The following is a 24519-nucleotide window of genomic DNA, read 5'->3' on the forward strand; positions in this document are numbered from 1 at the left end:
ACAAAAGCGCGCCGGTGCAAAGATGCATTTTAGCTAGCGGTCTCAAAGCGCTCATTTCGCTCGCTTTTAAGTTGCTGGGTCGTGCGAAAATTGCACTCGCCGAGCCAATGACCACTATATACATGTTTGTGTGTATGTTAGTATCTATCCGATGTAGATACGAATTTCCGAAGACCTGTTCCTTCGTATAGAATTACATGCCTTTAACCTGCGCTCGCTGATTGCTTGATATCGAGATAACACTTTTTGTTGGCATTTTAAATGATTATAGAAATAGATTTTATGCGCCATTTGCATTATGTTGTTTGGGAATTAAAGCGTTTGGAATTTTTTTATGGAACAACATTGTATGTAGGTACTTTAAGATTTTATGACGGATCAACATTTTAATATGTACATTGGATATAACTGTAAAACAAATAAGGCTCATGAGGACTCAACTTTTATTGGGGAATAATGTAAACGTGTTTGACTTAAAGAAAATTTCGTTTTAACAATGCAAATGGACGCTTAAGTATCATTTGTGAAAATTGTAATATTTTCATTAGGCGCCTGTATTAGTTGCATCTATCAGAACATTACATAATACAGAAACTGGTAAAGTTTAGTACAAAATACAAAAACTGGTAAAGAAAACAAGATAAATTCGCTAGTGAATACCGTGTGAGTGCGGTATTAGCATATAATCGCATACTTGTCGGGTCAGGTCAGTACAAATTGTCGTCTCACGCAACGCCCAAGAAACGACCACCATGGACCATATTAAAACTCGAGATACCAATAATTTGTTACCATCAATTATTTTTGAACTTTATTTCGCCGGTTCTCTGCTATAGAACGGTTCGATTTCGAATTTCAAATTTGAGATTCGAACGCCTGGACATTGTCGCGCCAATACATCAATTTAATGTTGCCCTGTCTAAAAATCACCTTCCAAATTTGAATAAGGCGGAGAATTTACAAATTTTATAAATCATCCGTACAGCTTTTTGTTCGATGTCAACTGATTGCTTAATAGCGTCCATATATTAAATCGTGAATGATAAAGTTATTTGAGAGATTAGAAAGCTTTTAAACCGAAAAGTACGTAGCGTGTAGGAGGCTAACGGACCGCGGTGAGACGCGATCAAACACGCTCCGTGACGTCATCGGTGGGCGAATCGAAACTAAAAAACGGCCAAGTGCTAGTGTCAGGTCACGGCACACCCACGACTTCATTAAACGCTCCCTTATCGTTAAAATCCATCTCGTTAACAATGAAATGCGAAACAAAAACACGTACACGAATACGAGAAATGTAATCGGCCCGTCGCGCCAAATAAAATAAAACCTCAATCAAAAATCTTAAAGCATTCCGTATCATAACCGGAGTGGAGCGTCGACCCGGCCGCCATACGAGCGGGCTACAAAAAAACTTATAATAATATAACGCACTAAGTATCCTTCTTAAAAATACGCCTCGCGCGTCCCTACGATCGGAAGATATACCTTATTTCGCGGCAGTTGAGTCGAAGTTGGATGCGTCGGCGGGGCGGGGGTGGCACGGCGAGCGCGGGGCGGCGGGCCGGCGGGGGGGCGGCGGTGATGGATGGCCCAATCAGGCGGCGCGGTGCCGGCCGCTAATCGCGCAGTGCGCGCCGAGAGCCCGACGCACACACACGTGCCGCCGCCTTCAGATGTAGCGTACCTACCGGAAAATCGATGGAAAACAGCCGCCCCTCAAACAAACATGAGTTACGGGGCTCGATCGATAGCCACCAACTGTTGTAAACAAGCGGGGTATTGGGGAAAAAGCCACCCCAGGGGCTATTAACGGCCACGTGACTAATTTTGTGAGCTGTCACTGGCAGGTCGCACGTGGTCTCCGTCTGGTGTTGACCTTAAGCTTGCGGCTTGGCTCTTTTAGCTGATAAATAAACATTTTAATGTTTTGCACGAGTAATGATTTTTCTGCATTGCTAGATGAGTTTGCGTTCTGCTCATAATTGGAAACAAGCGTTTCACGCAATGTTAAAATTGAATCAATTAATAATACAAGGGAATACTACTTATGTAATCTACTCTGACTCGATAGGAAACATTATAAACTCCTAGTTATTAACTCTCTACTGCTATAGTCATACTCTAATCATAATTATTGAAATCGAAAATTTATATTGATAAATATCAACATAGCTGTCCCAGCTCTGGGTTGTTTTTAAACCTTTTATTTATTCCACCTGCTTTTTGAAGCTCTTATGTTAATCAAACATTACCATATAAAAACTATCATAATAACATAAAAAGTGTTAAATAGAATTTTGTTTTTTCGCCTATAATCTCGTCCCAGTATGGGCATACTAAATATTATTTCTAATCGATCATATTATAATGTTCTTTCTTACTTCTGTTGTATTAAACTTCCTGTCTCCTAGCGCTTTTAAAAAAGCCAATATGTCACTTACTTCTTTTCCTCGTTTAGTTTCTTTTCCTACCTCTATCAAACTTACTTCTAACTTATTCGAGAAGTCCTAAGCTTAAATTTTCAAATCTTATTCTAGAACGTTCTCATCTCCTAAGCTTCAACGTTCAATTCTTATACCCAGAAGGTAACTAACTCCCAACTCGTAAATCGAACCAGACCCAATACACTGGAACTCAAACACCGGACGAAACAAAGCGTCTGACTGTCCGACGTCCGACCCCGGAGTCACCTGAAGATCCAAAGATTAATTACACCACGAGAGGTCCAAATAAATCAGGAACCATCGGTTTTATCTGAACCTTTCTAATCCCGTACGAAACAAATCTAATGAAATGCATAAAAAAGGCTTTTCGGCTTCCTTTTGGACTATTGAAGTTATCACGGAATGTATCAATGGGAATTTATATACAACTAGCTGCGCCCCGCGGTTTCACCCGCGTAAATCCGTATCCTGTAGGAATATCGGGATAAAAAGTTGCCTGTATGTTATACCAGTTGTTCAGCTATCTACGTGACAAATTTTATTGCAATCGGTTCTGTGGGTTTTGTGTGAAAGAGCAACAAATACACACACATCCTTACAAACTTTCGGATTTATAATATTAGTAGGATATTAGTAGGACTAGTAGGATTAGGTCGTTTTATATTTTGCGATTGCGGTTATAATTACTGACCATATCGAATTGATAATTAAGAACTGTTAGAACATTCCAGAAGGCATTTCATGTTTGGAAGTTATTTATATATTTTTTTAGTAGCATTTGTTTAATAAACATTTACTCAAGATTTGTTAAATAATATTTACTCAAGAGAGTTTAAGATTTGATTGTGGATGAAATTTCTCTCTGCAATTTTATACAACAATATACAATACTAGCTTTTATAAGAAATATGGATGGATTTAGAATATTCGATTGCTGTATTTCTATTATAAATAATAGATGAAGTTATGAAAAAGCACAAAAAGACATGATAGAATCAACTAAATTGTCTCACTTGCTCTTATACAGAGTATATCTAAGGTAATTGTTGAATCCTAATAATAATGTAATAATAAATGTGGTTATTACATTATCTTATAGGTGATATTCAAACAGCACATTAGACAATTATGTTAGCATAAGTTCATACAATAATAGACAATAATCATTGTATATTTAAAACATACGATCCTAATCAGGAAAATAAGATAAACTGAAATTACTGTGTTGCCTTATTCTAGATAATTGTACAAAGCTCGAATTAAATCTGCCCTTTAACGTCCAAATAGAGTCTAAAGGTCCCAAACATACAAACATACGTAAGCTAATAGCGTGTTAAAATAGCTTAAATTTCGAAATTAATAAGGTTAGGTTCACTTATCCATGCTTCATCCCGTGCGTCGGAGTTTTTTCCGTCTCAGGCCGTTTTTTATGTCTGATTCATTTTTTTTTTTGTTTGTCGAATGTTGCCAGGGACAGGCGGGACGAATGGATTTGGATTTAGATATTTTCGGGTCTCGTTATTTATGCTTTTCATTGTCGAGATATGAATATCGTGAGGGAATTATAAATCTCCTCTATCCAGTCGCCGTGCGTCTTCCATTGGTGGTTAATTTATTTCTTCTCGCCGTATTTGGTTTAATTTTTTATCTGTGTGTGACGCGATCTGCGTTATCTGTGGTTCTGTTGACGTTTAAAGAAATAGCGCCTAAATGTTTTACGGTACATCCTGTTGCTAGCTGCGCCCCGCGGTTTCACCGGCGTAAGTCCGTATCCCGTAAGAATGTCGAGATAAAAAGTTGCCTATGTGTTATTCCGTCCAGCTGTCTACGTACCAAATTTCATTGCAATCGGTTCAGTAGTTTTTGCGTGAAAGAGTAACAAACACACACACATCCTTACAAACTTTCGCATTTACAATATTAGTAGGAAGGATGTAGGATGTTAAATCATCGCGTATCTATGAAATATATCTATGTATTTAGAAAATGTGAACAACATTATTTGTGATTTATCCTCTGATAGGAAAATCAAACATTCACACATTTCAACCTATAAAACTATGTATATTTATATCTTATACTTTACTGTATAAAGCTTAAAAGTTTGTTTGTTTGAATGCGCTAATCTCAAGAACTATTGGACCGATTTCAATAACACTTTCATTGTCCCTGTGTGCTATATGCTTTATATAGAACACGGACGAAGCCGTGTTAAATCGCCAGTTATGCAGATATACAAAACACAAACAATCATAATAACAAAAATTAAATCCACAATAAACCACCACAACAGAATACCAGAACGCAACGATTGAATACCTCTAAAATTGTCGGATACAATCCAGTTTAATGCCGCCCATTTAAATTCCAATAAAGGCGAATCATAATGCACCGGCAGCTATTTCAAATATGCCGTTTAAAATGCCCTTAACGAAATTATTAGAGCGGCAGAAAAAAAAAAAAAAAAAACACCCACCGAGCGGGCGATGTATGATTTACAAACGTCAATTTTGACAGCTCATAGTTTTTCTCCGACGAAATTATAGTGATTTCGTCAATTGGCCATACACGTAAAACAAATGCTGTTTAGTTGGAAACTGGTTCCGATAGTTATGGTATGCGAGGTATTTGGTGAATGTTTTAGTCGTGTTTATGGGTTGAATTGTCGATTCTCAATGAATGGATTGTCACATCTTGAATTGTATCTGAATAAAGTGTTTGTGGTAATGATGAAATAATCACTTTTTTAAGGTTTAGGATGTAAAACAACAACAGGAAACTGTCCTTTATCCTGATCAATGTGGCAATTTTTCTAGTAGATTCTAAACTGATTTTAAAATGTCAATCAACTTCTCTCAATAACTCCAATCATTTTTTTAAAGTTGGTTAAAGTGACCTAAATAATGATCTATATTTATACCTAATAAATATTATCGATATAAAGATATGGCCAAGAAATTTATTGTTATGTACTATTCATTAATATACGCGACTTTTTTTGAATAGATAGTGATTGAACATGAAGGTTTAAATGTATAATAACATCTATTAAGCTACTCCGAATGGAACGCGTGTAAAGCCGCGGGCAAAAGCTAGTAATTACATAAAAACCAAGTTAAATGTCACAGCGCGGCTGATATGTCATCCCACGCACGCGCGGTGTCAGCTCCGACATATTTTTGCATTATAAATAAGCGCGAAAGCAAGCTCAGGATATCATAACAGATAATATTGCGAATTTATGCGATTTCTTATTTCGCATTGCGAACCGAGTTAATAAAAATAGGGATTTGACAAGATTAAAATTATAACTTCGCTCCTTGACATGCGTGTTATTGCATATTTTTTTGTGCTGCCCGCGCGCCTAAAAATCAGTGTTGCCAACCGACAAATATGCATAACTTGTCCTGTATCCCATTAATTACGAGACCTCTTACGATCGCTTGCAATTTATACGACACTTGTATTTTTAATGCGCTACAAAATGATGTGTCAGTAATTTTGAGTATTTAACCTCAAGGAAACGGTTAATGAAGTGGGTTTACGACGTAAATTGTCGGAATGGCACGGGATTTGCATTTAATATGTAATTGAAGATGCCTTTATTCGCTTATATCTTAATTTAAATTTTACGAAAAACGTATACACGATTTTAAATTTAAATCACGTATTTAAGGATATTTTTAAACATTTCAAAACCATACACAACTTGTATTTATTATAACCTCCAAATTAAGTTGATTTCGTGTATTCAAAAGAGACATTCATTTTATGTATATATGCTGTAACAGACGGAAAGGTAAACGCATAAACAACAATCCCATTATCTTTACAATGTGAATTTAATAGCACAATATACATTTTAAGTCCCCATAATTTTTATTGTCTTTCGTTTCCCACATTTCGGGACAATCAGGTATAACTGGCAACACTAACAGTAGAGGCGATCACGGCCGCCATTACACGAGATTACCTCTAATGTAATGTGTCGGTGATTTGAAATAATCACACAGATTACCCATACGTGATGTCATTTAATCAATACGATTGTATATTGCAGTTATAATACCTTATTTGCATATTCTGCGGATGATTATTGATTTATGAGCTTATGAGATTGGCGCGAAATAATTCTGGCTGGAAATTCTGCGCGCAAAAAAGTAAAGCTGCCATAATATTGTTTAATCTGTGAACGTTTATGTCAGGCATGACAGAAATCCTAATCGCGCGTCAATTTAAAAACAATAGATAAGTATATAAGCTCTCGTTGTGTGCGAGAACGCTTATTTCGTCTTTCATTCTCACATAAATAATGATGAAAAAGGTTATATTTTATTCGCAACGTAACCGCAAGTTGTGACTGGCTGGTTAGAAAAAAAGATAATAATATGAGCTCAGTGACCATAGATAAAAAACATAAGCAGATCTAGTAAAATATGTTTAAGTTGCGGTCAATCTCACTTCAAGTTGTTAAACATCGCCGTAGCCGCAGGACAAAATATAATTTTTGTTCTCGAATATTTAAATTAAACCGCCCGCAGCTCAACTCCTTTTAGAATAACAATTTGGTACTTTAATCGATTTTCGATGTCAGATACCGCTACTTGCCGGCAGATGGCGTTGTTATTCATTCGTAATATTTTACACCGCTTTTGTCTTTTTAATAACTGGAACGAAAATATTATGTTATTTTGCCCTTTATGTTTGTTATAAGGTGGTTTTTATTTAAATTTTTACATTACTTATTATGGTCATATCAAATAACAATACTAATCGACTTTCAAAAATATTGTTTTATAATTAATATTTGAAGTCATAACCAACGATATTTATTAGCTTCATTAATACCATAGGGTCCATTTATTTCTCTTTTAATATAATTTCAGATACTGTATTAAAAAAATAACACAGAGGCAGTACCCGAAAAGCATAACAATATGAGAGCTACTTATACATTCCATACTCCAGGATCGTAATTGAACATCGTATGCAAATGCGACGCGCGCCCGCCATCTCTTTAATATTTATAGTAGCCTGGTACTTTCATATAGAGCAGGTGGCCTATTCGTGTTATTGTTTATTCTCGTTATACTGAAATTATGATTGAAAAAGCTTATTTTATAGCCTAATAATACTTTGTCTCGGTCTAGATTTACAACAAAAACAAAAAACCTAGACTTGAATACAAAACTACAAGCCAACGACAGTTTCTGAATGTCAAATGTAATCCAGATTAAAAATAACAAGCGCAAATTAAAAATACTCATCCCAAAGCTCAAATGAAAGCAATTCTTTGCGAGTGTTTAATTAGTTCCTAAAACAAGAAACTGCTTAAGATAAAGATCGCATCAACAATGTCACAGTTATTTCGGACGTCTCATAAATCAGAGGGATTCCACATAAATTTACGTGTTAACACCCGTCGCGACATCGTTTAGGTGAAAATAAAAACGTACAATTATCTGTGGAGCTTGTTAAATGCATGTAACTGTATATTTTTATTATTTATTTGAGCATTTATCGTTAGTATTTACCGCTCTGCTCAAACAGTATGAAAAATCTGTTGCATAGAGGTAGGTTTGCAACGGTACGTATTACCTACAATTCATATTCTTTTATTAGTGCGAACAATTTTGCTATTTGAAAAATAATCTCAAAGTAAACGAAAATGATTACAGATAATAGGTAATAAAACAAGCTGAAAAATTTCGTGCAACATAATATTGTGACATAAAGAATAAAGCAAATGAAAAATTCAACAATTTCAATTATAATAAGTGAATATTCCATTTTATGGTCGTCGTTTTAATAATATCAATTTTATAAAAATAAATAACACATTTAACTTTAGTTAAAACATCTCTCCAAGGAATTCTCATCACAAACTCCTAATATAACTCAAAATTCTATTTAATCTATGTTTCAAATTTAGAATGCTCACAGTTCAAACGCGTTTGTCAACGGTTCTATATTTAAACGAAGATGACTTCGCGTAACGAGGTGGGCGTACTGGCCGTTTCGGTTGTGCTTTTTTGCTTGTCATTTTGTTCTGTCTGAATGATACATCGAAACCATGGAACAGATAAAATAGAAGTGTAAATTGCGGACTGTTCGAATTTCAAAAAGTTTTATTCGTTTATTTTTATTTGCGTTTTAATTTTAGAATGTTTATGGTTACTTTTTTCAATATTTTTTGTACGTCAAAAATTATACGAATAAGAAGTACGATGTTTTCGAAAACCTTTAATATTTTTCCATACTAAAAGTGCAATTTATAACTTTTGCTCACCAAAAAGGGGAAGAGGATGACGCAAAACAATAAAACTTGCTCTTACGCCAATTCCACGTGACATAAAGTTCCTAAACGAAAGCCGGCCACTATCTCACAAATTATCACATCCAACAAGCCGACTTTGCGTCGCGATGCCCATGTAACATAAATTAAGTCTTAATTAAGGTCCAGCACACAAGTACCAGGAAAACATAACAGTGGAGCAATTACTATTTGGCTAACATGATGGTTAAGACCCGGCCTCCACCGACAAGTTATGACAATCTTTTATCGTTTAGTACCAACTAATGCTGCACGGAATTATTGTTATTTGTCCTCCACTATTGTTTTACAAATGCTTTAGAAGATATATTCTAAGATATTGCTTAGGTTAGGTATGAATGTTTTGGTCCAGCCGGACTCTGATAAACGCGACTCAATCATATTAAATTCATGTCAAGTGCTTAGCATGGACGGCCGTGGTTCCCAGCCCTAATTACGTGACAAATATAATCGCGTATTTATGCGCAAGACGCGCCTAAAACGCGCCAACATCAATCCGGCTAATACCACAGATTATTTGCAAAACTGCATTTACGACGAAGTTATTTCAGTCGAAATAAATAATTGCAAAACGCTCGGCGTTTATGACGCTCGCACTGACAGTAATATTTGTGCTCCACCTGATTTATCCCGCGACTACGGCTAATGCGCGCCCTCTATCGTAAAATCGCCATTTTATGATCGCACAGATAATGACTGCTCAATTAAAGATCTATTCGAATATTAATGACAGCGCGCGAATGGGATTTGGCGGGAGATTTGACATTTCGTGCTGGCTGTATAATTTTAAGATGTTTTTATTGGTAAGTCGTGATAGCTTCTAAATGATTTACGGCAAAGCAGTTATACAATAAAGGTGAACGTGTTGAAAAACTTTCAATCGATAAATTTGCGTCAGGATTCAATGGTTTCCGTGGGGGCGCTGGAAACGTGACATTAGAAGCAGTGTTGCCAGCTTTTAAAATGTTGGCAGGCGCGTCCTCTTAAGTTTGTCGCTATACGATTTCCTCAATGTATTGTTGCCAAATACCTATTTCCCCTATCTTGTGGAATGCTTAAATATCTACAATTGACAGGACTCGTAAAGTGCTCCGCGGAGATTGCCAGAATTCGTTATTTGTTATCCAATTTGGTGTAATTGTGTTGTTGATTTATGTTTACCATTTGTTTTCCCGAATGATGTTTTATGGGAGGTCCTAATTACTGTCGTCGTAGCCATTGGCGGTACAATGAGACGCTACGTATTGCGGGAGACCAGTGCTGAGGGATGGTGCCCTTTGGATTGATGACCATGAACCGTTTAGAACTAAAGTTACGTGAATATCTTATCATATGAGAGAACTCTTACATAAGCCATTTAATGTTTTAGGCGTTATGAACAACATTGTTTGTTGTACTGCTACATAATTAATAAAATAATTATTATAATACTAGACTACTACTACGACTAGTTTAATCACAAACAAGCATTTAATCGGGACAAAAAGTATTCTATCACCCATGTTAGCTCATATCCCATCTGTATACCAAATTTCATCAAAATCCGTTGAGTAGTTTTAGTGTAATTGACGGAAAAATATCTAATCAGACAAACTTTCACATTTATAATATTATAGCGATTTAAATTTTAAGTAGATAAAATCGTTTACAAGTTTGTTTGTCAGTTGCAACTAAACAGATATTCATAAAAACTTCAGACGATTGTGCATTTTACATAAGTCTTATATTTGCTTAAATTTGATTGCAATTCCAATGACTAAAAGCAAAATCCACAACTCATACTCAAATTATTACGACTACGACTAACCCGTTAACTCTTCGAAACCGAGCCGTAAGAGTCCTACTAATCCTACTTCCTACTAATATTATAAATGCGAAAGTTTGTAAGGATGTGTGTGTGTTTGTTGCTCTTTCACGCAAAACCTACCGAACCGAGTGCTATGAAATTTGCTACGTAGATAGCTGGTCAACTGGAATAACATATAGGCAACTTTTTATCCCGATATTCCTACGGGATACGGACTGACGCGGACGAAACCGCGGGGCGCAGCTAGCTAGCCATAAAAATGCACAGCACATAAAAGATTTACTGCACTATAATTGTTTTAATAACGCCTCTTGGTATTCAAGTATTGTCAGCTAGTTCAATCACATCTCTCAAATAACAATTAGGTGCTAGACTCGACTAGCATTATAAACGTTTTGTCGGATTATCTTCACCGGAGTTTAAATTCTTATAAATTCTCTATTGACAACATTTTTAACATGTCATGAATTCTCTTACTCCCAAACTGGGTAAAAGCGTGTATGTCTGGAGTTAGAGCTTTCTTTCATAGAGTGAGTGAGGTTTGGGGCAGATTTTTTTTATTTCAATGATGTTTTCTTGGGGCAAGCAAATGCCTTATTTTGTTTGTGGTTAGTTTGTCACTTGTTCGATGTTGAAGGGATTTTGAAATTAAATAGCATATTTAATGACTGGCTTAATTTTAATCACTGGCGAAATAATCTGAAAGAAAAAACTTGTTCTGTCGTTCACTTTAATAAGACGCGAACCAGAATTTCTTTAAACGGAAATGAGACATTTTAGGAAATTTAAGAATTTTTTTGAAGTTATATTAATAACTGATAGCGAATTTTAAGAGTAAATGGTTCATTCTTTCTTCTTTCGAATGTAGATTAATTTGGTAAAATAATTCTCTGTTACACATGGTATTATGCATCTATCAATAAAATTAATTACCACGTAAAAAGTTCAGCATTTGTCTACTTATTAGATATCCAACCAAATAAGCACTCTGTTATAGTATATTTTTTCGAATACCTACATTTTTTTCATGTCGGAGCATTTATTTTTTAATTACATTAATTAACCCTAATTTGAATTTATAGCAAAAAGTGTCATTAAACACCTTACGCATAGTTTTTACTTTAATTATCCTAACTTGGTAACAACATGCATGCCTCGCTATATACAGATAAACTAATTAACATATTTTTTTATTGCCGGCAATTACGACTTCGATGTCATTATAGTTGTCAAATGACTTTGACGTTTCAAATGGAGGGAAATTGTAAAAAAAAAATTATCTGTTCAATTTGGTACGGACACGAGTTGTAATTAATTTAAAAGATGAGGGAATAATGTATTATTTGGATATAATTAACTGTATGAATTTTCGTTATTAATAATATTATGTTTTATTTGATTTTATCTTTAAAATTATGGTATTGAATATCGAAAGAATGTATTTGATGTTGGTTGATCATTAACCTTGACTGATTTGTCTCTGGGATGCCGCAATTAAAAATCTTTGTATGCGAACTAAAAAATAAATAAAAACAAATTGATTGTATCGTTTCGGGGTACATATCGAGCGATCAAAGGCCGATGACACTGGCGTGTTTTTTTATTTTTTTTTTTTTTACAAGCCAATATGGGTATAGCCGTGAGAAATTTTATTTTCAACAAAATCGCATATTATGAGACACGTGAAACTCCCAAGAAATTTTTAAAAAGCCGTCACAGTGAGAGAGGTTTTTATCGGATTGAAATATGAGGGCCGACGCACAAACGGACAAACAGTGGATTAATCACAAAACAAGTAGGTATAATGTTACGAGCTTGTACCAGGGTCGCATGAGATGCCGGTGTTCATAAATACAGGCCGCACACGGTGCCTCGGATTACTGCTCGCCTGGTATGACCGGTTGATGCTACTAGGCGTAGGAGGCTCTGCGGGCGATTGGCGTACCTTTTTTACATACCGTTTTATTATTATAATTATAATTTAGGTATAATTGTTTATACCATAGTTGTAATACCGGTAAAGACATAAGTATGGGAACTTAAATAACTTTATGAAAACCTACTTGCGATTGAATAGGTTACATAGGCAGTATAAACATACATAAAAAGTATATCTGATCAATGAAAGTTCAAGTAAGTAATATATGCCTTTTGTTTATTATAAGCTGCGCCCCGCGGTTTCACCCGCTTAAGTCCGTATACCGTTGGAATATCAGGAAAAAAAGTTGCCTATATGTTATTCCAGTCGTCCAGCTATCAACCTACCAAATTTCATTGCAATCGGTTCAGTAGTTTTTGCGTGAAAGAACAACAAACACATACACATCCTTACAAACTTTCGCATTTATAATATTAGTAGGAGGATAGTAGGATAGGATTATTGTTTTGTAAACTATTAAGAATACAATCGTCATTCAGATTAATAAGAGAATCTTATTTACAATATCGACGCAATAAATACACGCGTAAAAGCGAATTTCACTGTGATCCGCTCGAAAATTGAGAAGCCACAGTCGCTGGACAAAGGGACATTAAAAACATGACAAAATCGAAAGTTTTCGTATTATTTAAAATAAATCAACAGGTAATTCGGAGAGATTTCGCCTCGTATCGCTCGCCCCCCGCAGTCAATGCATAAAATTTTATAGACTCTAACGAGGTGGGTCCTGCCTCGGGATTTCCAATTTTATATCTTGGACGCATGATTAACTTGACCCCAAATGTTAATATCTATACTTATAATATGAAATGAAGAGTTTGTTTGTTTGTCTGTTTGAACGCACTAATCTGAAGGCTACTAGTCCGATTTGAAAAATTCTTTCTATGTTGGATAGCCCATTTAATCACTAATCTAGCCTTCCTGAATAAATGGCCTACACATGCACCACGGACAAGGCCGGGGAGGACTGATAATTAATAAAATAGTGCACATCTTATTTAAAACTGAATAATTCTTTATAGGTAGTCATTATATGCTTCTCTGTAATATTTCTGTGTGTCTGTTTACCACACAGCTCAGCAATCCTGGAGTCACAACTACCCATTTTTCACTTCGATAAAAAACAGCGTCTTAAAATCACGAACGGTCATAACGCCCCACTGCGGGCGCTAACTGTCTCCCGTTAACGGGACGCGACCGGGCGAAATGGGACGCATTAGAAAAATTTACATTTTAATTATATGTCAAACGGGCATCAAAACGAGCCTTATTGCTTTTAAACACACTGTCGCTATGTTCAGATTTAAATTGGAAAGTGTGAATGATTAGGATTACGCATTATTGAGATCGGAATCTAGTGCTAGCTTTTACCGGCGACTTCGCGCGCGTTAAATTCAGTATAGTTTAATAGATGTTATTGTACATATGAACCTTCCTTTTGAATAACTTTATCTTAATAAATAAATACAGCTATTAAAAAACTCCCATCAAAATCGGTTGTGTAAATCTAAGGATACATACACAGAGACAGACGCGGGAAGCGACTTTGGTTTACGCTATGTATTGTTATGTATATCTATAGATATATATATCTACTAGCTGCACGCCCCGGCTCCGCCCGGGTTGTCATTTACTGTAATTAAAATTATTTAAACTATCCTATCTCTCAAGTTGGATCGAACTGCACATGGTGTGCGAATTTTGTTATAATCGGTTTAGTAGTTTAAGAGTCCATTGAGGACAAACATTGTGACACGAGATTTATATATATTAAGATAGATAACGTATGCGTTAAAAAGCTTTTGAAAGGAAGTCTGTTTAATTCCATTAATTAAATATATACGACACTTCAATAGCTGTTAAACGAACAAACATTTTCTTATTTCATTACAAGATATGCCCACGACAAGCATCGTTTCAAAGATAACATACAGAATCAAAAAGCTTTTAGACTCATTTAATAACGCCATGAATTCCGCGAGTACGCCCATGCATAATTAATTAAATTACACAAACATTATTTGAATTCAATTAAACATTAATTAAAGTTATTACGGTATTATCTTAGCACTTAATATACATAAGTGGCATTACTTATGCTTAAATGAAAAAATACAATTTACTCGAAATCGCTACTCAAGATTAAAACTTATCTCTTTCTCAATTAGAATTCAAATTCAAATGAGTTGATTTCAAAAGTATCTTGATTGAAGTTCTTATATACATATATACTTACTAATATTTCAAGTGTAAAGCTAAAAGGGTGTTTGTCTGTCTTTATTTCACGCTATGAAGCGATTTTATGATTTTTGTATCACAAGATAGTTAGGAGACTGGAGTGATGTAGGCTACTGCAGTGAAATATCTCATTTTCATCCATTACTAGCTGTAACCCGCGGCGTCACGCGTGGTACCCGGGTAAAAAGTAGTCTATGTGTTAATGCAAACTATAAACTATCTCGGTATCAAATTTCGTACAGATACGACAAGCTGTTTTCGCGTGAAAGAGTAACAAACATCCATGCGCAGTTCACATCGCTGTCCCAAGTAAATAACTACCAGTATATCATCCGAGTGGCAAACAAATTCAATGTCTAATACGCCCTTGCTTAAGTATGAATTAATCAATCAAGTCAACCGCAAAAGTCCCCTTAGCGTAATATATGCACTGTTATCAGCGAAACAGGGTTAAAAATATGCAAAAATCAGTGCCCGGGGTGCATATCAAGTAATGTAATTTTAGGTAATATTCCTCAATTAAAATTCAAATTGAAATCAATGTGCGGATGAAGGCCGCGCATTCCGGGGGTCGTTTGGACCCCGTTATGTGCTAAACGGCGAGGGGGTTAAAGGGATAGCACTGGTGGGTACTGGAGAGATCTGAAATGGGTTGTGATTTTTGTCTTTATTTTTGGAAAAGAGGATAAAGTACAGCAGTGCCGGAGTTTTGCTTGTTCGACTTGGCGGGGGTACTGCCGTGCTTGTATTTATTTTTATTTATTTGTTTATTGTTGTTGGTATTTTTAGGCCTTACTTATATATTGTTGTTTTTTGGTGGTATTTAAGAATTGGCTAGTTAATAAACTGTTACCTTAAAAAAATTTCTTTGTCCATCTGTAACTGATAAATTGAAATGACGCTTACCCGTTTTTTTTTGTATTTCTAACAAAATTAAATTATCAATTATTATACAAATGATCCTTGATACAATGGTTAACGCATGAGCGTAGAACCGAGGGGTCCTGGGTTCAATTCCCGGTGGGGACGCACAAAAAAAAAAAAATGTCTCGGTCTGGCAGGACACAGAAGGTTGATCACCTACTTGTCCGTAAAGAAAATCAATCAGTGAAAGAGATGTACATCATCTGCCCCATACCCCACTAGGGGACACGGGACTTCACTACTTTATACAAATGATCGCGTTAAAAAGCCGTAACTTCGTAAATAGTCGTCTCAAATACAAGAAAGTACGTACAAAGCTTTTCAAAGACGCACAGGATCTCCGCTCTCAGCGTAAGATCACTCCGCACCAATTATATAGCAATAAAACAAACGGCAGTCCCAACCCCGCCTCACGTTCGCGATTACAAGACATTGAAAATTAGTTTAATATCAGCAATGGAGGATTTCTGGCGGAACGGCCAATTAAGAAGCATAACACTTCGAGAGAGCTGATAGCCGAGTTATGGGGTGCCTTTATAGACCATTAAATGTTCATTTCTACGATATTTGAAGGCTTATTCAAATAGTACGAGCGGTAAAAGTTTGTAAGGGTATTGTTGGTGAAGCGAAACGGGTGTACCGGTAGTGTTGTGTGTGTGTTTGTCTAATGTAAGGACTTAAACGTTTTTGAAATGCGTTATAGTGTAGGGTGGCATTTGTAATTTTTTTTTTCATACAACATTCAAACATTCGTTGGGTTTTGTCCTTTGCTTGAACATTGCCTGGCAGAGATGGCTTGGAGCTATTAGGCCGCCATTTGTACAAATTTTCACAGTTTACAGTGTGTTTAGAGGTTTTCTTCATTCATCTTGATGCCAAATGGTACCATGAAGACTAGATAAATAAATAAATAAATTTGTTTTCGTTTCGCGCGAATGTGCTGTGTATAGTTAAAAATAAACCATACATCCATCCAAATTTTATAGTCTATCGCTAATCCATTGCATATCCCTCAAATTTCATTTAAAATTAATTTAATAATATACGGATACAAACACAATCGAGAAGTGAGATCTTAGGCTAATACGTCCACATCTTTACGAGTTTAGCCGTTTTAGATATTCCCGTGATAAGCGTTCATTATCGTATTAAATGCAAAATGTACTTTTTATTTGATTTTATCGCAAGAGGTGTTTACTGATAAGATAACGCACAGAATTTATTTTCTCGTTCTTTGTTCGTAAGATGTTTTCACTTACATGATAATATTTAAAAGCAATTCTGTCTTTTATTGACATTGTTATGTCAAAACATGTATATAATCTGTACAAAAAAAAAACGCTTGATGTGTTGCTAAGCGTAAATCTCGAGAATGGCTCGACAAATTCGGAATATTTCTTTTACAATTTTGTAGTTCTTATTTAGTGAAAAATAAATTTTTCTCTAAATAAGAAATTTTTCTCTAAGGTACAACCTTATTAAATAATAATTGCGTTTTAAAACTTATATCCCTGAAAATCCAAAAAAAAAAACGTATATACACTCGTTCAATGTAAAATGTAATAATGACGACTCTCTTACAATATGCTGATATAGACACCACTGCGCCATGGGAAGCTTTTTGGCTAAAACGTGAAGTTAACATTTGACAGCGTCAGTAATTACGCTTACGTGGTGTTTTACAGGTCGCAATAATCTCTCAAATAGATTAGTGAAGCGCGTTATAGGGTTGCCACGCGGTAATTAATTAAATTAATTAACAATAACTTTAAAATATGTAAATCTATACTTAATATTATAAAGCTGAAGAGTTTGGTGGTTTGTTTGAACGCACCAATCTCGGGAACTACTGATCCGATTTGAAAAATCCTTTCAGTGTTAGATTAGAGCACATTTATTGAGGAAGGCTATAGGATATATATGTAACATGGGCGAAGCCGGGGCGGCCCGCTAGTAAATAATAAAATGAAACAAATTTTACTAGAAAAGAATAAATAAGTAATCGTGTCTACAATAAGTTTTGACTATGAAATATAAATATATATATATTGTATGTTCCATCACACGATTTCATGTATTTCTATATCCTACTAATATTATAAACGCGAAAGTTTGTAAGGATGTGTGTGCGTTTGTTGCTCTTTCACGCAAAAACTACTGAACCGATTGCAATGAAATTTGCTACGTAGACACCTGGACAGCTGGAATGGCATCTAGGCAACTTTTTATCCCGATATTCCTACGGGATACGGACTTACGCGGGTGAAACTACGGGGCGCAGCTAGTTTTTCATATGAGAAACGTGCAGATCAACTGAATGCGAAAAAACACCGATTCAAAGATGCAAACAAAACATTAAAATCACTCCGATCCAGCAGCAGATTGCCAATAAGAACACGCTTTCCCGTCACACCCTTGGCCGTCATTACGTCACCCAATAAGCTCACAAAAGCTAGTAAATACCCTCAGTCAGTTTGCCCAAAGGAAATCGTGCCTTAACACACACGAAATACAGTCCACATCCCGTTCACGTCGTCTTGGTGATAAGTCTCCCGTTTCGGGTGCCAATTTTAATTAGCCCCCCGCCCCTTGCCCCGCTGTCGTCCAGATAAGGGTGTTTGCAAATAGTGCCTGCAAAGAAGCCAATCCATCAAATTGGGGCATTACCACACCGCGGATGTTGGAGGGACTGGGCGATTGTTACACGCGTTGTCGATAATAATAATATCTATTTATTTGTTCTTAATGTGTACAAAAAGATGGAAGTTTCCACAGATTAGCCACAAATTGGCTTACAGATATTGGACGCACGACCACGTTATACACAATTTTTTTCTTAATTATAATGTACTAGCTGCGACCCGCGTAAGTCTGTATCCCGTAGAAATTTCGGGATAAAAAGTTGCCTATATGTTATTCCAGTTGTCTAGCTATCTACGTACCAAATTTCATTGCAATCGGTTCAGTACTTATTGCGTGAAGGAGCAACAAACACACACACATACTTGCAAACTTTCGCATTAATAATATTAAGTAGGATTTAAAAAAATCAGACACAGTGTAAAAGGTTTTATCAATCGGCCACCTGTACAGTTTTGTCTTGTAAGAACCTGTATTATTTTTGGTTTTAATACTCTGGAATTTTATTATATAATTTGATGCACATTCAATAACATTTTTTACTCCATAAACTAGTCCTTGGTGCATTTTCATATATGCGATATATGCTTTGTGCGCTGTGGTTAATGTATGAAGGAATGGAAGCGCTAAAGTGTTAAGCGAAACTATGTCATAATTGCTGTGTTGTTTAAATATTTTTTAACATCCATCGCGATGTTTGTAAACAAACCATCACACTATCGACATTTCCCACGTCGTCCCATCACTAGCGGCGCGTGCTTTCAGTTGATTGGCGTAACTCGATAGCCCTGCACTAATGTTGGACGCGATAAATCTCGCAGGAACCAGTGGTGTCAATGACACGCGGGGTCTTGGGTTCACATATAAAGTGCTCGATAAAAATTGGACATCCCTATACGGTATTGTATCGAAGCTTCTTTCGCGAATTTTTATTCTCTATATTTGCAAATTAAAGACTTTTTAACGGATTTTAAACGCGATTTATATTATAAACCCGACGTTTCGAACGCTTTACAACTAACGACTTTTTAAGTTTTAAAACTATATCTTAAGATAAGACCTTAAGGTCTATTTTCATTTAACAAATGTGTTTTATTGAAAACTATATTTCGGAACAATAAAGCGTGCTTCTAGCTATTTCTGATCGAGTTTTATACATTGATTAACTACACTAATATTATACAGAGTACTTTAGTATTTTCGTATGTTTGTAACGTTTTCACGCAAAAATCACTGGACCGATTAAAAATATTCTTTCACCATTAGAAAGCTGCACCCTCAGTGTATGACATAGGCTATATATGTACCACGGGCGAAGCCGGAGCAAGCAGCTAGTGTAACATAACGCGATATATAATTATAAAAACAAAATAAAATAATATAGTCAATTTAAATATACAAAGTTAACTTAGAAATCGAATCACAAAAGCAAAACTCAGAACCAAGTCAACCCCTCACCCCAGAGCAGTGGTAACTGCGTGCTCTCGCACAGGGGTCGCGGATTCGGTGTCGGGTTGCTGCAATCGGCTTACACACGCCACGGGAGACACCGCAGGATTAAGGCTAATGAGCAGTTTTAGTGTTATTCAACTGACTAAAGTTTTGCTTGTAATTATTTATATTTAATAGAACGTATAAATAAACTTTCGAATTGATTGGAAACATTTTCTACAGCAGTTCTTAATTTGAATTTATTATTAACCGACTACAAAAACGGAAGTAATCAATTCGACTGTATTTTTCATTAAAACCTCGATAACTTTTTATTGGCTAAACCATTTTTTATGATTCTCTTCTTATTCGAAAGCTGGTGTCTGCCATGTGGTCCCATTTAAATTTGTTCTAGTTTTGACAATTTGAGGGTGATTGAGTTTTTAGTTAAAAATAATCATTAATCCACTTCATTTCTATAACTAAAAGCTATTAATGGGTATTTTACTTATCTGTATTAAACCAGCTTCAATAATTAAGTAAGCTATATAGTTCCACTAGCCCGCGGCTACGCACGCGGTAAAATCGGAGTAGTAGAAAAAATAAAGAAATATTGACATAGAGACAGAGAAGGCGAGTTTGAGTTTGTTTTATACTATGTAGTATAACCCTTCCCAGTCCATTCCTTCTGTCAAGTGGTAAATTTTCCTTATCTTCCCCCCCCCACACCTGAAAAGCGGGCAGCAAGCCTGCGAATGTTCATGGGCGGTGATGATAGCTTATCATCAGACGAAAGTTGCGGGCATAATTGTCTATGAAATATTAAAGTGGCCATGTACTCGTCATAACAAACACTGCAAATAACACAAACCATTCAAATGCAGCCAATATAAAATGTAAATTGTACGAAATACGAAACAATGCAATCCAGTTGCATTATCATTAAGTTAATATCTCTTGACTTTTCACACGCGTACATACGGGGGTGTATTGGGGTTGTGCGTGTGTGTGTGTGTGTGTGTGTTAAGATGAATTAGGGGATTACAATCGCATAATGCAACTGCACTCTGATTTTGCACGCTAGTGGTACAGGGTGAATTGTTTCTATTATATTTTGAAGTTATTTTTTTCCATAATTAGGATCAGTGTCTTATAAATATCCTCATATATTGCATCATTTCTAGAGTTTAAAAAAGGAGGACGGGCAGTGTTACCTCAGAAAATTTAACAGCGTGCCCCATATTTATATATTATTTTAACATTTAAATTTGATATATATACGACAATTTAAAAACTTTTTCGTTTTTGTTAAAAATAATTAAAATCTTAAACGAGTTTAAATATTATCCACTCTTAAAAACACGCTTTTAATATTCTCTTTTTGTTACACTTCAATCTTACAACAGATTCCAACAATTAACCATTACAACTCAATGAAATCTAGCGTTAATAAATCTATGGAATAAAACATTTACAGTGACGATAAACTTTTGAACTCAAAACGTTTTATTGCTACACCCTGTACACGTAATGCAACTGTAGAGGGTGTTGGGTAATGGCGTAAGAGTAATTTTATTACTTTGCCCCCATTACCATCACAATGCCACCGGTCGCGATATGCAGACACTCGATACGTTTCATCATTGTCAGTAATTTAATGTCCCTTTCGCATTTTTCTAATGGTGAATATATTTTATAAAACTGGTCCTAGACACGAACCTTGTAGAACTCCTTATACAATAGTAATGTTTATAGAAATATTAAATATAGCTTCTTAATAGATGTTGTTCTTTTGATTGTTTCTCCGTCACACAACTGCCGTTCAATCCATTGTCATCAACTGTCAATATTTCCAATAGATAACAATACCTCAATCCAAGAGCGAACCATTTATGAGGCTACAAGGTAATCAATAAAACAAAACAAAACGCCGCCAATTGCTCACGTTCACCGAACATCCGATTCAATGAAATATAGAAACGTACGGAGAGAAAAACTGTTCTAACAATTTAAGTCGCTTGTTTAAAAGAAAAGGGACAATAAAATCGTCCAAAAAAGGCAAACAAGCAGAAACAATTGGAACGTGCTGCTTTTGGATTTTTATTTATTAACATCGGAGTACAAGGAGTGCAGGAGTAAGACGGAGCTCACACCCGCTCGCTGATTCGATTTGTTCTTCCTCCAATGAATATTTGATGAAGCTCAGTGCACGCTAATTTGTTTATCGTGTGCTTTTGTTCTCTGTACATTCCCGAAGTGAAATTCACATTAATTATTCAGAAAAACAAACGTATCTTTGTATTGTACGCGGGCGTCGCTTTCGTCTTTATGTCTGAATAAACACCAGCTATTTCTATTGTCGTATGGAACTCTCCTGCATGATAGCCTAATGCTATCGCGCTAATCAACGTGTGTAACGTGATATCATTTATATGGGAAAAATATGCTCTCGTGGCTGTCCGAAGGCACTTTGATAGATATACTATAAGCGAAACACGGAAAACGAGAGGATCCGCAACAAATAGCGAACTAGACACGTACAACGCGACGCACCAAGAATTAATTAAGTGTATATACGTTAGATAGGAATCAGCGGTGTGGCAGGTGATTAAATAAATACTAGTTGGCGTTTCTAATTAATATGCCAGACGCACAGCTGATAAGAACGTCGAAATATCTCCGTCGCTTCTAACGTTACGATTAACACATTATTTTAATGAGATGCTGAAATTTGTCGCGACTGTCTTGTTTGCAACGGATATGTCTATGATGCATTATCAGATGTTGTTTCTATATTTTACGTTAATTGAATCTGCCTGGATGACTTGCAAATGGATACGATTTGTTTTCGATTGTATCTCAGTGAAAAAGCAGATGCAATTATCGTCAGTGAATCATTCGGATGAGAGGCTGTACGGTCAGATTGGCTCGAGAGCGTTAATATGGCCATAGACACTGGAGATAGCTCTGATAGAAAACCTACGTTAGTGCTTAAAATAGTATAAAGCAAAGCCTGTAAAGCTAAAGGACTTCGATTACCAATACATTATCATAAAAACGAGATTTATTCATACAGTTTAAAATGATTTACTATTAATTAATTACATAAGAACTTATTGGCAGTCAAAAACAAGGGACTTATGGATGTATACAGAGTATGATGTGTGTGTGTGTGTGTGTGGATTAAAAATAAACATCTAAACATATTTTTTTACAGGGGATGCGAGCAACGCGAGTATCGGCTCCGGCGAAGGAACGGGAGAGGAGGACGACGACACAAATGGAAAGAAGAACCAGAAAAAGCGGGGTATCTTCCCGAAGGTAGCCACCAATATCCTTCGGGCGTGGCTCTTTCAACATTTAACGGTAAGTGCTTTGTTTCTAAATGGAAAATATATTGAGTATATGCTTGATGTAGGAGCTTTTGTTATTCTATTAAGAATACATGGCATCGCATTCAACACTATGGAAATCAGAGACTGATTTTTTAAATATTTATAATAAATTCTGCGTTTTTTTGCGGATGTCCAAATGTAAGTTAAGTTGATAAAGAATCACCCCACAGATGTACGTAGGATAACCATTACTATACATTAACTTTTTAAAAAATATTTGAATAGGAAATGCAATGCGCCATTGTATTGTTGGCCTCTGCCTGAGAAGTCTACATGATCGAGCGAACTGTTTGCAAATATCAAAACAAGCATAATGTATTCTAGATGTTAGAACATTGACACGTCCGCGGGAAGCGAGGCCGTAATGAAAGCACTTACCGCTAAACGAAGCAATTATAAGTAATTTGGAGCGCCGTAATGGCCAGAGACGGGACGCAAAAACGCGCGGCTAAAAGCCCCCTAATTCGATTGTCAGTTTTTAAAGTTCGCACGGCGGAACGGATTTTTAGAGTACGGATGCTGGAATACGAATAAATCCGCGATTTTGGCGCTCATCCTTTCCAATTAAAACTCCGTTTCGGTATTCGGGAAACAGAAACGCGGAGACGTCACCTGAACGCCGGAGCCTTCTTCGGGGCTTGGTGATTTATGGACGCGGATCCGGACCGGTAATGAAATTGCACCCCCTACCCCTCGCCGCGCGCCCCGCACCCCGCCCCCCCTCGAAGCCATTCCAGAAATTACACCCAACTCCGCGACACTCGACACTGTTACGTCTTATGCTAATGTTTGTTTTTTAAATCATCAATCACGAAGCGCGGAACGTATTGACTCGCGCGTTATTTATGATTATCAAAATGTTCTCGCTTAAATTCGAACTCGATACGACGAATTTCAAATCTTTCCTATTGGAAATTAGACCTCCACATCTAGAACAACTATCGACGATAAAGGTCCCATCAAACAATCTATTATCGTACCTATTCTTAGCTAGCTTCACAAACCAAATAGAAGTTCACAAGTCATCAATAAAAACCATCCAACACACGTATATGTCTTCCAGCGACATCCTCACTGATTAACAGCTGTTCCTGAGACCGCAAGGCATCAAAGTGGCGGCCAATTCAAATTCGGTTGTCCATTTTATATCGCCTGTCACGGGCCAGTAATATTCATTCGATTACTGTGCGGTGACCGACGGCGACCTGTAGCCGCCGACACTGCGCTGATTGCTTCGAATGTTACAAATTAAATCAATGTTCTGAACTTGGGTTGGATTGCTTACTTCATTTTGGACAATTTTCGGTTGCTCACTTTAAAAAATCTTGCTGGACAGTCTTTATGATTCGTATTTACAGTCTTTA

At 36.2% G+C, this 24519-nt stretch overlaps 1 protein-coding gene across 1 annotated transcript in view; it reads left to right on the forward strand.

Annotated features, from left to right (window-relative positions):
- LOC119828751 (homeobox protein homothorax) overlaps nt 1-24519 on the forward strand; it is a 244959-nt gene that overhangs the window by 137038 nt on the left and 83402 nt on the right. Inside the window, exon 9 of the mRNA XM_038350994.1 lies at nt 22978-23126. Coding sequence (XP_038206922.1) covers nt 22978-23126 — 149 coding nt within the window. The remainder of the gene's footprint in view (nt 1-22977; nt 23127-24519) is intronic.

This window comes from Zerene cesonia, chromosome 8 (assembly GCF_012273895.1).
Source record: "Zerene cesonia ecotype Mississippi chromosome 8, Zerene_cesonia_1.1, whole genome shotgun sequence".
NCBI classification, from domain to species: domain Eukaryota; kingdom Metazoa; phylum Arthropoda; class Insecta; order Lepidoptera; family Pieridae; genus Zerene; species Zerene cesonia.